The sequence below is a fragment of the Notechis scutatus genome, chromosome Z (assembly GCF_049901735.1).
Source record: "Notechis scutatus isolate UNSWTSFEM ecotype Mainland chromosome Z, rNotScu1.2, whole genome shotgun sequence".
In the NCBI taxonomy this organism is placed as follows: Eukaryota; Metazoa; Chordata; class Lepidosauria; order Squamata; family Elapidae; genus Notechis; species Notechis scutatus.
The window spans coordinates 30,482,968-30,497,123 of record NC_142025.1 but is presented as its reverse complement, the minus strand read 5'-3'; the positions used below and the strand labels follow the sequence as shown (position 1 = coordinate 30,497,123).

Genomic DNA, 14,156 nt, shown 5'->3' with positions numbered 1-14,156 from the left:
GGACTGTAGCTTTTTCAACTTACCAACAGCATTCTTTTAGTTTATATGACTCTCCTGTGCTAGGAAAAGTCCTAGAATTATCCCTCAAGATCTTCCAATACAGCAAAGGTCTGCAAGTAGCTTCAGGAGCTGTGCTTCAAAGCAGCTTGCGTGCTGAAAGCTAGGGGTCGAGGATTCAATCAGTTCATTGTTGAAGAAGCAGATATTTTGGAAATTATTTTTCGAATGGAAAATAAATTATGCCTTTCATTTCTTAATCATTTTTAAAGACTATTAATTTTTATTAAGCTAAAAGAACCTCTCTTTAGCCACAGTCTGTTATTCCTTTTTGAAGATCTGCATCATTTGGGGAATTTCTTCATTGTTGAACAACAAGGAAGAAGGCTGCTGAAGGGAAACTAAAATAAGGAAATACTTTTTTTTTTTTTTTAACAAAAACTGATGGAGAAATATAAGGGCAGAAAGTTGTGGTTCTAGTTCATTATTTTTAGTAATTTGTAGCTCAGTCTGCTTTGCTATGAGTGGCTAAAACTTTCCCATTTTTATGATCCCTAATTGACCAGCAATTTTTAACTGACTTACAAAAAAGATACTCTTTGATTAAAGAGGGAGTTTAAAAAATGGAGGAACAAATTATTAGAGATGTATTTGAAAAATCTTTAAATAAAATGCAACAGTTCATAAATCAGCTATGCTCCAAGGATTTAAAAGAAAACTTCTCAAATACTTCAGAGATGCAAATATGTATAGGAAGTTACCAAACCACCAAAGCAATTTCACAAGTAGCTAACAATGCAGTCCATTGCAATTTTGGAATATAAATTTGACATATTTTTTATTATGATGGTTTAAACATAACTGCCCAACAGAACTGAAAGAAGACCTTTTACTTCTGCAACTTTGAAAAGGACAAGTTTGGGATATTTTCCTAATGGACATTAACAAGGTTAAGAAATCCTTGAGAAGAAAAAGAAGCTTAAAACTACTTGACAAACATTCCAGAGAAGATTTTATTCCATGAAGACAAATTGGAAGGAGTGACTTAAACTCAATGAGTCAACTGGAATTAGGATGGATTTTCATTGTTTTGATATTTAAAATTGAAAGAAAGTCTTAATCTAAAGTCTGAAAATGTATTTTTTTCTTTTTTATATGTAATGCTAAAATGCTTAAGTAAGTATCTACATTAAGAGAAAGTTACAGAAAAAGATGTATTACCTTAAAGAAAAGTTTGGAGCTTTAAAAAGGTTGTATAAAGAAAAAAATGAGTTTATTGGAGTTAATTGGAATTTTATTAGTCAGAAAGTGAACTTTAAAGTACCGGTATATATGTTAAGAGGAAGTTTTTAAAAAACGTATTAAAATGTTTTGATTTTAGAAATGTTCTTAAAGCAAGTTTTGTTTAATGTTCCCCTTTAAGGTTAAAGAATCTGAAAGAATACATGAATTTTATTAATAAAGTTTATTAAGTTTATTAAGTGCAAATAGAAATACCGTATATACTCGAGTATAAGCCGAGTTTTTCAGCCCATTTTTGTGCTGAAAAAATCCCCTCGGCTTATACTCGAGTCAGATCCCTCTGAAAAAAAATGGTGTGGAGTCGCTGCCGCCGGAGCATGCCCCAGTCCCGCCGCCTCGGGAAGGGAAAGGCAAAGCGCTTTTTGCCTTTCCCTTCCCGGCTGGCTGTTGGGAGTCGCTGCCGGCGCGCCCCAGCTTCGCCGCCTCGGGAAGGGAAAGGCAAAGCGCTTTTGCCTTTCCCTTCCCGGCTGGGCCTGTTGGGAGTCGCTGCCGCGCGCGCGCAGTCCCGCCGCCTCGGGAAGGTAAAGGCAAAGCGCTTTTTGCCTTTCCCTTCCCGGCTGGGGCTGTTGGGAGTCGCTGCCGCCTGCCTTTCCCTTCCCGGCTGGGGCTGTTGGGAGTCGCCGCCGCCTGCCTTTCCCTTCCCGGCTGGGGCTGTTGGGAGTCGCCGCCGCCTGCCTTTCCCTTCCCGGCTGGGGCTGTTGGGAGTCGCCGCTGCCTGCCTTTCCCTTCCCGGCTGGGGCTGTTGGGACGCCGCCGCCTGCCTTTCCCTTCCCGGATGGGGCTGTTGGGAGTCGCTGCCGCCGGCGCGGCCCCAGTCCCGCCGCCTCGGGAAAGGAAAGGCAAAGCGCTTTTGCCTTTCCCTTCCCGGCTGGGGCTGTTGGGAGTCGCTGCCGCTAGCGCGGCCCCAGTCCCGCGTCGCCTCGGGAAGGAAAGGCCATGGCTTGGAAGGCCGCCGCTGGAGTGAAGCTGCGCGCAGCCGCTGCGCTAGCATCAGATCGGGCGCACCGGACGGTTCCGACCGAGCCCCGAGCGTCGTCTTTGGCGCCCGCCCAGCGCCGCGGAGCTCCCTGTACCGGGAGAAGGGAACTCTGGACTCTGCCGGCGCCTGTGCCCTCCAGAAGGCAGGAGGGTCACCCAGGTGGTTTTGTTTTTAGCAAACCTGAGAGGAGCACCAGGGTGGGGGAAAAGGGAACATGTGACTACGCAGGAGCTGTTCTGGGATTCTTTCCTGCTTCTTGTGCAATCTCACGCCCCTCCCGAGAAGGGACACCCTGACCCCCATTTGGGACTTGCGCCTGACAGGGGCCTGATGGACTCCAGAGCTTTGGAAGTCATTCATTCTTCCAGGCTGCACATGAAGGACATGAAGAGCTTCCAGGCTCTTGAGAAGGGGGGGAGAGAGGCCAGCCTGATGAGGTCTCTGCTCCATCTGACCCTGGAGTAGTGGGGTAGTTGTGATTGCAGGGAAGCCAGGCAACAAATTACAACTCTGGCCTGGCGGGTTGATTCAGACCGCCCTGAAGGAGGACAGAACCCACGTGAAGTTGTGATAACATTCAGAGCCAAAAACAGCCCCCACCCCTCTTCGGAGAACCCAGTAGTTCCTACCAAAGAGAGGGCGAGGGTGCAAAGGCTGGTCTGAACACAGCTCAGATCTGGCTTTTTAATCAGAACCAGGGGAGCCCCCTGAAATGCAGGTCCTGGGCCGCATCCTGATACTTTCCTTGGTGCTCTGGGCAGAAGTAACTGGCCTGCTTCAGTCACAGTTCAGCAGAACACCCCACTAAGTACCCCAAGGTTTAGTGAACCATAAACCACTGTTGGCTCCAACAAGGGGACAGGCCAGGAAGAAGTAACTGGGGTTTAGTAAATCTAGAATCATTTTAATCCCAATCCAGATTGAATCCATGCAGTCCATACAGTCTTAACTCTGCGAAGCCTCGTTCACCAGCCCAGCCGGGAAAGAGGAGCAGCCGCTGCTACGGGAACAGTTTACTGCCATCGCCCTCAAAAGGGGGCAACCGGACAGGGAATCCGAGGGCAGCGCTCGTTGCGTGCCGGAGGCGACAAGCCCTGCTCGGGTGGACGTGTTTGCCCAGAGACCCCGGACGAAGCAGCGGCAAAGCTCCGCTGACATCCGCGGGCAGACAGGCGAACGGACCTTCTCCTCCAAGGGCGCCCGGCGCCTTTCTACCCACCCCGGCCCGTCTCTTTCAAGCGGCGGCGACTGCGGGGCGGGGGTCGTCCTGCGGGGACACCGGTGGGCGCGGAAAGAGGGGCGGGCGGGAGAAGCTCCTCTCCCTGCCCTGCCCCGGGGGTGTCTTCCCCTTCTCCCGGTACAGGGAGCTCCGCGGCGCTGGGCGGGCGCCAAAGACGACGCTCGGGGCTCGGTCGGAACCGTCCGGCGCGCCCGATCCGATGCTAGTGCAGCGGCTGCGCGCAGCTTCACTCCAGCGGCGGCCTTCCAAACCGTGGCCTTTCCCTTCCCGAGGCGACGTGGGACTGGGGCCGCGCCGGCGGCAGCGACTCCCAACAGCCCCAGCCGGGAAGGGAAAGGCAAAAAGCGCTTTGCCTTTCCCTTCCCGAGGTGGCGGGACTGGGGCGCGCCGGCGGCAGCGACTCCCAACAGCCCCAGCCGGGAAGGGAAAGGCAGGCGGCGGCGGCCCAACAGTCCCAGCCGGGAAGGGGAAGGCAGGCGGCGGCGACTCCCAACAGCCCCAGCCGGGAAGGGAAAGGCAGGCGGCGGCGACTCCCAACAGCCCCAGCCGGGAAGGGAAAGGCAAAAAGCGCTTTGCCTTTCCCTTCCCAAGGCGACGTGAGATAGTGAGATCGTTTCCCAAATTAATTATTTTTATTTTTGAAATTTACCAGTAGCTGCTTTATTTCCCACCCTCGGCTTATACTCGAGTCAATAAGTTTTCCCAGTTTTTTGTGTAAAATTAGGTGCCTCGGCTTATATTCGGGTCGACTTATACTCGAGTATATACGGTACACATTATTTACTCAGCAAGGAAGATAAAGCAGAAATGGTTACGTTGATTGTTTTATTCAAAGAGAAGAATATATTTAAATATGTTTTTATTTGGATATAACTTCTGGATTTTGTGCTTGTGATGAAAAATAAATGTCTTTGGTTTTGCTGATTAGATAGATTTAGAAATGGCTAGTTATATACTAATGTGTAAAAGTAAAAAGTTGAGGCTGTATAGGTAGTCCTCAACTTACAACAGTTCACTTAGTGACCATTCAAAATTACAACAGCCCTGAAAAATATGACTTATCACCATTTTTCAGTTATAATCTTTGTAGCTTTGCAGAATCTGCAGCTTTGCAGATTCTCATGATCATGTGATCAAAATTCAGATGCTTGGCAACTGATTCATACTTATGACCATTGGTTTCCCAAGGACATGAGATCACCTCTTGCAACCTTCTGACAAGCAAAGGTCAATGGGGAAGCCAGATTCATGTTACAACTGGGTGGCTAATTTATCAGTTGCAGCATTTCACTTAACAATTGTGGCAAGAAAGATCGTAAAATGGAGCAAAATTCACTCAACAAATTTCTCACTTAACAACAGAAATTTAAATAATAGTTGTTGAAAAAGTATAGGTTCAAAAAGTTTTGATTACATTAGCAATCTTATTCCTGTTATAAACTGTGCTGCAAATTTTGTAGCATTTGACACAATCAAAAATACTATAGCCTTTTAAATTTCTCTTATGGTTGACAAGGGGACAAGTCTCTCATTTTCAATAAGCTCATTCAGATCTAATTAGACAATATATGCCTCTGTTTGCAATTAAACGTGCCATTCCGAAGTCTCACACTATTACCTGTGAATTTAGACATATCCCTACCAAGTAACACTTGGTATTTTGGTTCTTTTTCTTTTCCTGGGTAATAAAGATCATAAACTGAAACATTTTACTTTGTGACATTACTTTTGACATGTTTTTCCTTTTAGTTAACCAAAGTAGAGTTCAGGCATTAAACATGTAAAGGCAAAAGGGTGGGAGAGTAATAACTCATTGGAGAGATGGAAAGGAAGCAAGCCATATTTCAACTACTGTTAAGTTAGAATTCCTAGCATTCCTCAAGGCTGACTGAACTAAGAGGAGTTGTGTGTTACTTCACCTAAAAGCTGTTAAGCCACAAGTTCCTTGTCCTTGCTTCCACTTCTTTTATCACCTATATATTTTATTGCTGTTAGTTAGCTTTGATAACTCAGCCATAATTGAAAATAATAGCAAATTTAAATAAGCAATTGACATGTTGCTTATTAAAGTATAAGTTACTCAATTAAATTAAATTAAAATATGCAAGCTTTGCCAAGATAAATACACTGAACAGTGTAAGGCTATATACCTTAGGTTGCTTCCTCTTGTTTTTCTGGGGCAGGAAAGGTCTCTGAAGAAAGACAATCTGCTTTGTGGCTAGTTTTCCATCTCTACAAAATAAAAATTAAAAACACTAGCTTGAGAATGTTTTCCATATGTCCACCTTCAAAATTAAGGACCATTCACTAAAATTAAAACATACACACACTAAGTTCTTCACCAGGCTAAGCCACTGGGATTAGTATTAGTCAATTGTCTATAAGCTTCTTCTGAACTTTCTTTCATTGTGACACAATTTGTAGACCATCTATGGGCAGAAGACTTGACCCTTGAGTGATGTGTCAGACTTTCATTACAAACTAAAATTGGTTTAAATTTAACATGAGTTAATTTAATATGGTTACTCAGGAATTTAATAACAATTCCTTCCTGTTACTTTTCAAGAAATTCTTTCAACAGCAGCTTTTGTTTAGTTTACTTTATTGTCATTGCACCTTGTACAATGAAATCAAACACCATCTTTAATGCATATCATGACCATGACCATGACCATGAAAATAAACACAAACACACATCCTTCACTCTTCACACATTGAACTGGAAACCCCCGACACCACACCAACACTGCACTATACAGCAGAAAGAGCTACTGCCCTGGGATAGAAGCTGTTTTTCAGCCTATTTGTCCTTGTTTTTATTATTCTGTACTATCTGCCAGATGGTAATAGTTCAAAAAAAGGGTTCCCGGGATGAGATGGATCTTTGAAAATGTTTTGAACTTTCTTAAAGCAGTGGCAGCTATAAAGCTCTTCCAAAGAGGGGAGAGGGCAACCGATGATCTTCTGGGCAATGATATTAACCCTCTGGAGTGCTTTCCTATCTGCCACTGTGCAATTGGCAAACCATACAGAGGTGCAGTATGTTAAAATGCTCTCTATGGTGCAGCGGTAGATCACCAGCAGTTTCTCATTCAGTTGTTTTCTGAGACGCCTCAGGTAGTATAATCTCTGCTGGGTCCTTTTGACCAGGGTTGCAATGTGGGCACCCCAGGTCAGGTCCTCTTTTAGGGTAACACCCAGAAACTTAAAACTGGCCACCTGCTCCACTCGGTCTCCATTGATAAGCAAGGGCTGGATGTCTGATCTGTTCCTTCTATAATCCACTATAAGCTCCTTGGTCTTATTGGTGTTGAGGACCAAGTTATTGTCTCCACACCACAAAAGCAACCGGTCCACCTCATCTCAATAGGCAGACTCATCCCCTCTGGAGATAAGTCCCACCACTGTTGTATCATCTGCAAATTTAGCAATAGTATTACTAACGTGATTTGTAACAAGGCTTGCCGACTATAGATGCGCCTTGCCTCACAGGATGGAAGGTCCATCCAAGGTATAAAAGGATATTAAGTGGACACCACATATTTTTTTTAGCTATTAAAATGTTTTTTGAACTGAAAAATAAACTTTTAATCAATAAACATTTCTTAAAATGTGTAATTCTTATAGTATGAATCCTCGTGCTGTTATGAATGTAAGCAAAGAAAACACCTGTTGTATTCACTGTCTGACAAAACTCAAGACTGTACAGATTGTATCTTAATTCATTGTTTCTTTAACTAAAGTCTCAATAGTAAGGCCTAAGGTAGACAGTCCAACCTCCAACTCTCTCCAAAAATATAGTCACATATACTATATCACCTTTATTTCTAAGAGAAGATTTGGTTAAAAAAAAGAATATGTATCATAATTTACTGCATGTTGGGAGAACCATGCCAGTCCATTTTAAAAATGGTCTTACATATTTTGACTGTATTCAGTCCAAATTCTAAATTTCCAAATTCTTATTTTAAAGATCTCCACAAACATTCTTTGGTTCACAAATGCAAAACAAAACTAGGATCTTCATACATCTGAAAAGGCTTAAAGGACTTCTATAAATCTGTATAAAACACAAGATGACACTTTAAAAGCCAAAACATGTGCACCATAATAAGTTTATGTTTAAGGGCTAATGGAATTTGTTGCTTTTGCCTAAAAGGAGAAAAGAAAAACATATTTGAATCTAATAAAGTATTTTTCATTTCTTTATTGATAGATTTTTCTAATTTTACACTCTTTCACATTCCAACATACTGTTGCCCATATCCCATCAATTAAGAGGTATGGGCAATGGACTAATACACACAGAATACTTACTTATGTAATTGTCTGAAATATAATTTATGTTCAGATTTGTACCTTCCAGAAGCTCAAGGAAGAGCATAAATGCTACTTTCTTCCATTTTCCCTGAAAATATGAGGTGGGTAGGGCTGAGAAACTCTCTATCATATTCCAAAGCCACCCAGTGAGCTTCCATCATTGATGCAGATTGAAACTGGTCTCCCCAATGCCACTCCATCACGCAGGCTCTGTAGCACTAACTGCAACCCTAACCTGAAACAGGCATGAGGCCAACGCTAAATCAAAAACCATCAACTTTTTTCCCCAGTACACTACATGTACAGGTGAAACTCAAAAAATTAGAATATCATGCAAAAGTTCATTTATTTCATAATGCAACTTAAAAGGTGAAACTAATATATGAAAAAGACTCATTACATGCAAAGCAAGATAGTTCAAGGCTTGATGTGTCATAATTGAGATGATTATGGTTTACAGCTCATGAAAACCCCAAATCCACAATCTCAGAAAATTAGAATAGTACATGCAATCAATAAAACAAGAATTGTACATAGAACAATATCAGATCTCTGAAAAGTATAAGCATGCATATGTACTCAGTACTTGGTTTGGGCCCCTTTTGCAGCAACTACTACCTCAATGCAGCATGGCATGGAAGCTATCAGCCTGTGGCACTGCTGAGGTGTTATGGAAGACCAGGATGCTTCAATAGCGGCCTTCAGCTCTTCTGCATTGTTCGGTCTCATGTCTCTCATCTTTCTCTTGGCAATGCTCTATAGATTCCTCTGTGGAATTCAGGTCAGGCGAGTTTGCTGGCCAATCAAGCATAGTAATCCCACGGTCACTGAACCAGGTTTTGGTGCTTTTGGCAGTGTGGGCAGGTACCAAGTCCTGCTGAAAAATGAAGTCAGCATCCCCATAAAGCTCGTCTGCGGAAGGAAGCATGAAGTGCTCCAAAATTTCCTGGTAGATGGCTGAGTTGACCCTGGACTTAATGAAGGACAGTGGACCAACACCAGCAGATGACATGGCTCCCCAAATCAACAGACTGTGAAAACTTCACACTGGACTTCAAGCATCTTGCAGTGTGTACCTCTCCATTCTTCCTCTGGGTCCTTGATTTCCAAATGAGATGCAAAAGTTGCTCTCATCAGAAAAGAGGACTTTGGACCACTGAGCAACAGATCAGTTCTGTTTTTCTTTTGCCCAGGTACGACGCTTCTGCCGTTGTTTGTTGTTCAGGAGCAGCTTGACGAGAGGAATACGATATTTGAAGCCCATGTCCAGGATCCATCTGTGTGTGGTGGCTCTTGATGCACTGACTCCAGCCTCAGTCCACTCCTTGTGAAAGTCCCCAACACTTTTGAATGGCCTTTTCCTGACAATCCTCTCCAGGCTGCAGTCATCCCTGCTGCTTGTGCAACTTTTTCTTCCACACTTTTCCCTTCCACATAACTTTCTATTAATGTGCTTTGATACAGCACTTTGGGAACATCCAACTTCTTTTGCAATTACCTTTTGAGGCTTTCCCTCTTTATGGAGGATGTCAATGATGGTTTTCTGCACAACTGTCAGGTCAGCAGTCTTTCCCATGATTGTGATTCCTACTGAACCAGACTGAGAGACCATTTAAAGGCTCAGGAACCCTTTGCAGGTGTTATGGCTTAATTAGCTGATTAGAGTGGGACACTTTGAGCCTAGAATATTAAACCTTTTCACAATATTCTAATTTTCTGAGATTGTGGATTTGGGGTTTTCATGAGCTGTAAGCCATAATCATCTCAATTATGAAACATCAGGGCTTGAACTATCTTGCTTTGCATGTAATGAGTCTATCTCATATATTAGGTTTACCTTTTAAGTTGCATTACTGAAATAAATGAACTTTTGCACAATATTCTAATTTTTCGAGTTTCACCTGTGTCTATTAAAATAAAGTCTTGTTTCAGTCAAGGTCAACCTCTGATGACTAATGGACATGTACGAACAGGTATTTTGTTTTGTTTTTGGTTCTGTTACAGAAGTGCCTTCTTCCAAGACATCTTTTCAGTCTGGTTTACAGCCTAGGTATTCAATAGAGGCCTTCTATTCAAATATTAACCAGGCTTGATCTTGTTTAATTTTTAAGCACTGGCAATACAGAATAAGTGCTACCACCTATTAAAATATTTGAGGTAATTTCTTTCTTAAATTTGCTGGCCCTTCTAATTAACCATTCAGGATTATGCTTTAATTGAGTGGCTTATTCCATAGCTACAAAGATACTTGCAAATACTGAGCCAATCATTTACAGCCATTCAGAAGATAATTAGTTTATGGAAATAAAAAACATATAATATGACAATTACTAGCTTTCGAACATCTGATTAAATAGATTCATATTGAAAAAGTTCATTAATATCTGAATCGAACCTGCCAATTGATAGTGAAATGAAATCTGAATGGAATTTTGCCAGCTGAATTGTAGGAAATAGTTTTGCAGTTGCTGGGGGACAAAGGTCAAAAGAAAGCCCATCTGCCTTCTATGTCAGCCCACATCTCCCTGGCAGCAGGAACCTCCCCTTTATGGATGTTGCAATCCTAATATTTAAATAAGTACAATTGTGGGTGCTTCAATCCTAATGTAATTTGCTCCCCTCCATCAGAATGGTTAATAACAGATTAACATACTACAGATGTACCGGTAGTTGAAGTTACAGGAAACAGAATGTAAAAATGAATGAAATCAGCAATAATCCATGTTGATAAATGAATTCAAACTGATAAGCCAAGCTACCACTGCCTAGTCATTTTCTATGAAAAATAGAACAATCTATATGTGGTGCTCAAGCACTATCTTTAAGGGGAGGATGGGAATTAAGTATTTGCATTGTTTTGGGGACAGCAATTCAAGGCTAGCGCATCATATTAAGTAGGGCTAATCAAGATCCTCACTAATTCTACATTATATCCTGGCTACCATTTTAAAGACACAAGTAAAAATTCAGTACTTTTTAGAGAGGCAGGGGAATTGCGTTTGTTTTTTGGCTTAAGATACTGGTTTAATACCCTGGCACACTGGATCTAGTGCTAATGATGTTTAAAGATTAAGCCTTCTACAAAGGAACAAAGATAAATGGCAGACATACAAGGGATAGTAGCAGCAAATGGCATGGAAGCTATATAGCTTTTATATCTTTGAATTCTATGACAATAATTTATATTCATGGGATGAAATTTTCCTGCTTTCCCCTGTAGCTTTCCATAGCCCCCTCCAAAAAGATCCCTGTGTCTGGAGATTAAAGACTCTTTGAGAAAGTGTGAGATGTTGTGCAGGTGAATATCACTCCCACATGAAAGACAATTGGGATATAAGCCAGCAAGGAGGAATGACTTCAACCATACTTTTATCAGGAAAAGAAAATTAAACAATTGATAATGTCTCAGATAATTGATAGGACTTCCATCTGCAGCTTGCATAGTCTCCCCTGTGCTTGCCAAAGACTGCTTTCTACTTGCACTGCAAGATTATCGGCATAAAAAGAGAAAGGGCTGAACACTTCATGCTCTATTGTTATATAGGCAGCTTCTGTGCAGGCTTATTGTAAGATCAATGACAATTTTTATGACTGACTCTTAAACTTAAGGAAAGACTGTCTCTTGACCATACCTCTTTGTCTTTACAATTGGAGTGGGAAGCACACAGGTCAGCTGCCAACCATATACTGCAAGAGAGTTCAACAAGGGGATGTAATCTGCCTGTACGTGAACCCCCTAGGAGAGAGAAATTAAACAATTAGAATGAAATGCTAAAAGTGAGTCTATTTCATAATGACTGTTTATTAAAAGGTTAGACTGTTTTAGCAAATTCAGCAAAACTGGGAAAGAAATTTCAAAAGAAAAGGAATAAAAGCTCATTTTTCAGTTCTTGCTGAAGGGATAAATAATCTTGTTTAAACAGGAGAAAACACATTTCTTTCCATGCTCCAAAACCTTCCATGTGGCAGCTGATGAATCAAATCAACAGGAATTTAGTTTTGTTGGAGAGTCCCTGGATGAATGGCCTCCTGCAATATTAGCTGAAAGAGAACAATTACCTCCTTCCAGACAAAAGAGTATTCAAGCAATACAAAAATCTCAGCTCAAATAGCATGGGCAATCCTGCTTTGGATTGTAGAAACACAGTAGGTTGACAGCTAAAATACAGCGAGAAGCTCTTCATTTACACCAGGTGGGCCAAGGACACACAGGGGAGGGGGAATCCTGCTTCTAATTTCCAGAGCATTTTATGGTGTGTTAAACAACTTTAGGGCAATAATGAGCCCAGGTCATTTACATCCCAGTAGCAACAGAAAACAAACATTTTGCAATTTGCTTTGTTCTTTACATTACCCACAGGCATATGAGCATCACCAATTTGTTATTTTTCATTAGCAAGTATGCAAACAAGCACTAAGTAATGCTTTATACATCAGGGTCTAACTCAAATAGAATTATTGTCCACACACACAATAGGTAAAGGATTGTTTGACTTCGAACAGTAATGTAACACAAGATATAAACCTTATCTAGAGAAAATGGGTAGAATCCCAATTTATAAAAAGATCTATCAAGAATAGATTTGCTGAGAATTGGCCCATCTCAAGGTAACAATGAACCGTTTCCTACAGGGAACACTGTATAGAATTGGGTTGGATTTCAACCTTTAGAAAACCAGTCAGCAGGCTTCAAAGCTATGGAGTCCTCCTCTTGGTCCTAAGTACAGTGGATGCTTTGGCAGTTAACACAATCAAAGCAGAAATTCACTGCCTTGGTTATTACCGCTCTGTAGTGTGTTACTGCCAAACAAATCTGTTTTCTTGCCAGGATTTTAATGGCCAAAAGCTGCTGAATAGGGAGTCATTTCTAGGGAGTGTCATCTTCCCTTATGACCCAGGGCAGGACTAAATATTGTTGGCACCTAAGGCACTCAAGCTTTGGTGCAATACAACTGTCTATATTTGGTTTTTGCAGAAGCTGTATCATTTTGCCATTTGCCATCACGGGTGTTTTTCTCTATAGGCATGCCTAGCGTGTTCACAGATTATTATTATTATTACTATGCTCCTACAACTTATTGTTATGATTATTTAGATTTATCCTTCCTTTTTGTTTCTGGTAGCTCCTACCTGGTCATGGTAGAATTATGTCTGAGGAGAACAAAGTATTTCATGCTTTTATCAGAATTTTTTTCTACTAAGGAAAAAAATAAAGATGTCGGTAGAGGCAGAGTTACAATGTAGGGCACAGTATTTGGACTTCTTATAAAACTCTATAACTAGATGGGGATATGCATAATCCAAGTCTTTCAAAAAATCTATTGCAGTTTTTAAATATATTTTATCAAGCTACAAAAACAGTGCTATTCAACATTTCTTTAAAACCATTAATTATGAATATCTAACTAAATGTATAAATTAAATAACTATACAATGACACATATATTACTACTGTATAAAAGAGTATGTATGTATGTAAAAAAATACTAACCTATTTTATAAAAAACATATATGATAAAAGAAATAAAAAGCCCAATACTAATACGCACAAAAAAACCTTGGATTATAAAGATGAAAAAGAAAAAAAACACTAAGAGCTTTAATCTTCCCTTCCATTCTAAAAAAGGGGGAAATTTTAAAAATAAAACAAAAAAAAACTATTTTGTGCATAGAGTCTATTTTATTATCTTGATATTTTGTTATTGTTTTTAAAATAACAAGAAGTAGTTTTTACACTCTAATATATATAATTTGTTTTTCACTGGCCCCATTTTGGTTCTATTTCTCTTACACTTAAGGCCAACTAATTCTTTCTTTAAAATAATACTTAAAGGACATGAAAAAGAAAGCACAAGCATGTAATTTCATACATAACTTTATATGTAATAAAAACCTTAACATTTCTAACACCATATATAAGGATATATATAATAGTAGTCATTTTTAAACCTCAAAAGAAAGATCTCAGTTAAGATCTCAATATTCCTTTAAAAGAAAAGGGGGAAAGAATGTAAACTGTTCTACAAGTCATATTGGAAGACATTTTCTTTTATGTGTGACACAATTTTAATGAACTCATTCCCCATTCTCTTGCAGTTGGTAAGTAATCTCTGATCACACCTTGAGTGTCAAAAAACTAAAGAATGTTGAGCTGGCTATTTTCTACTCTTGTAGCAGATAAAAAGAATTCAATCTTAGTCATTATTTTGGTGTTTATTAATTTTTTCCTATTCTCAGCAACAGTCTGGCTCATTAGGAATATCTAAAAAACTATATGAGATATGTGGAGGGAAGAATATCTAGGCAAAATCAGTATAA

General features: G+C 40.6%; 1 protein-coding gene across 1 annotated transcript in view; it reads right to left on the bottom strand.

Annotated features, from left to right (window-relative positions):
- The window catches only part of RFTN1 (raftlin, lipid raft linker 1), a 189,380-nt gene that overhangs the window by 7,364 nt on the left and 167,860 nt on the right, over window positions 1-14,156 (bottom strand). The window contains 2 exon segments of the mRNA XM_087947998.1: window positions 5,669-5,750; window positions 11,471-11,574. Of these exon segments, the coding sequence (XP_087804124.1) occupies window positions 5,669-5,750; window positions 11,471-11,574 (186 nt within the window).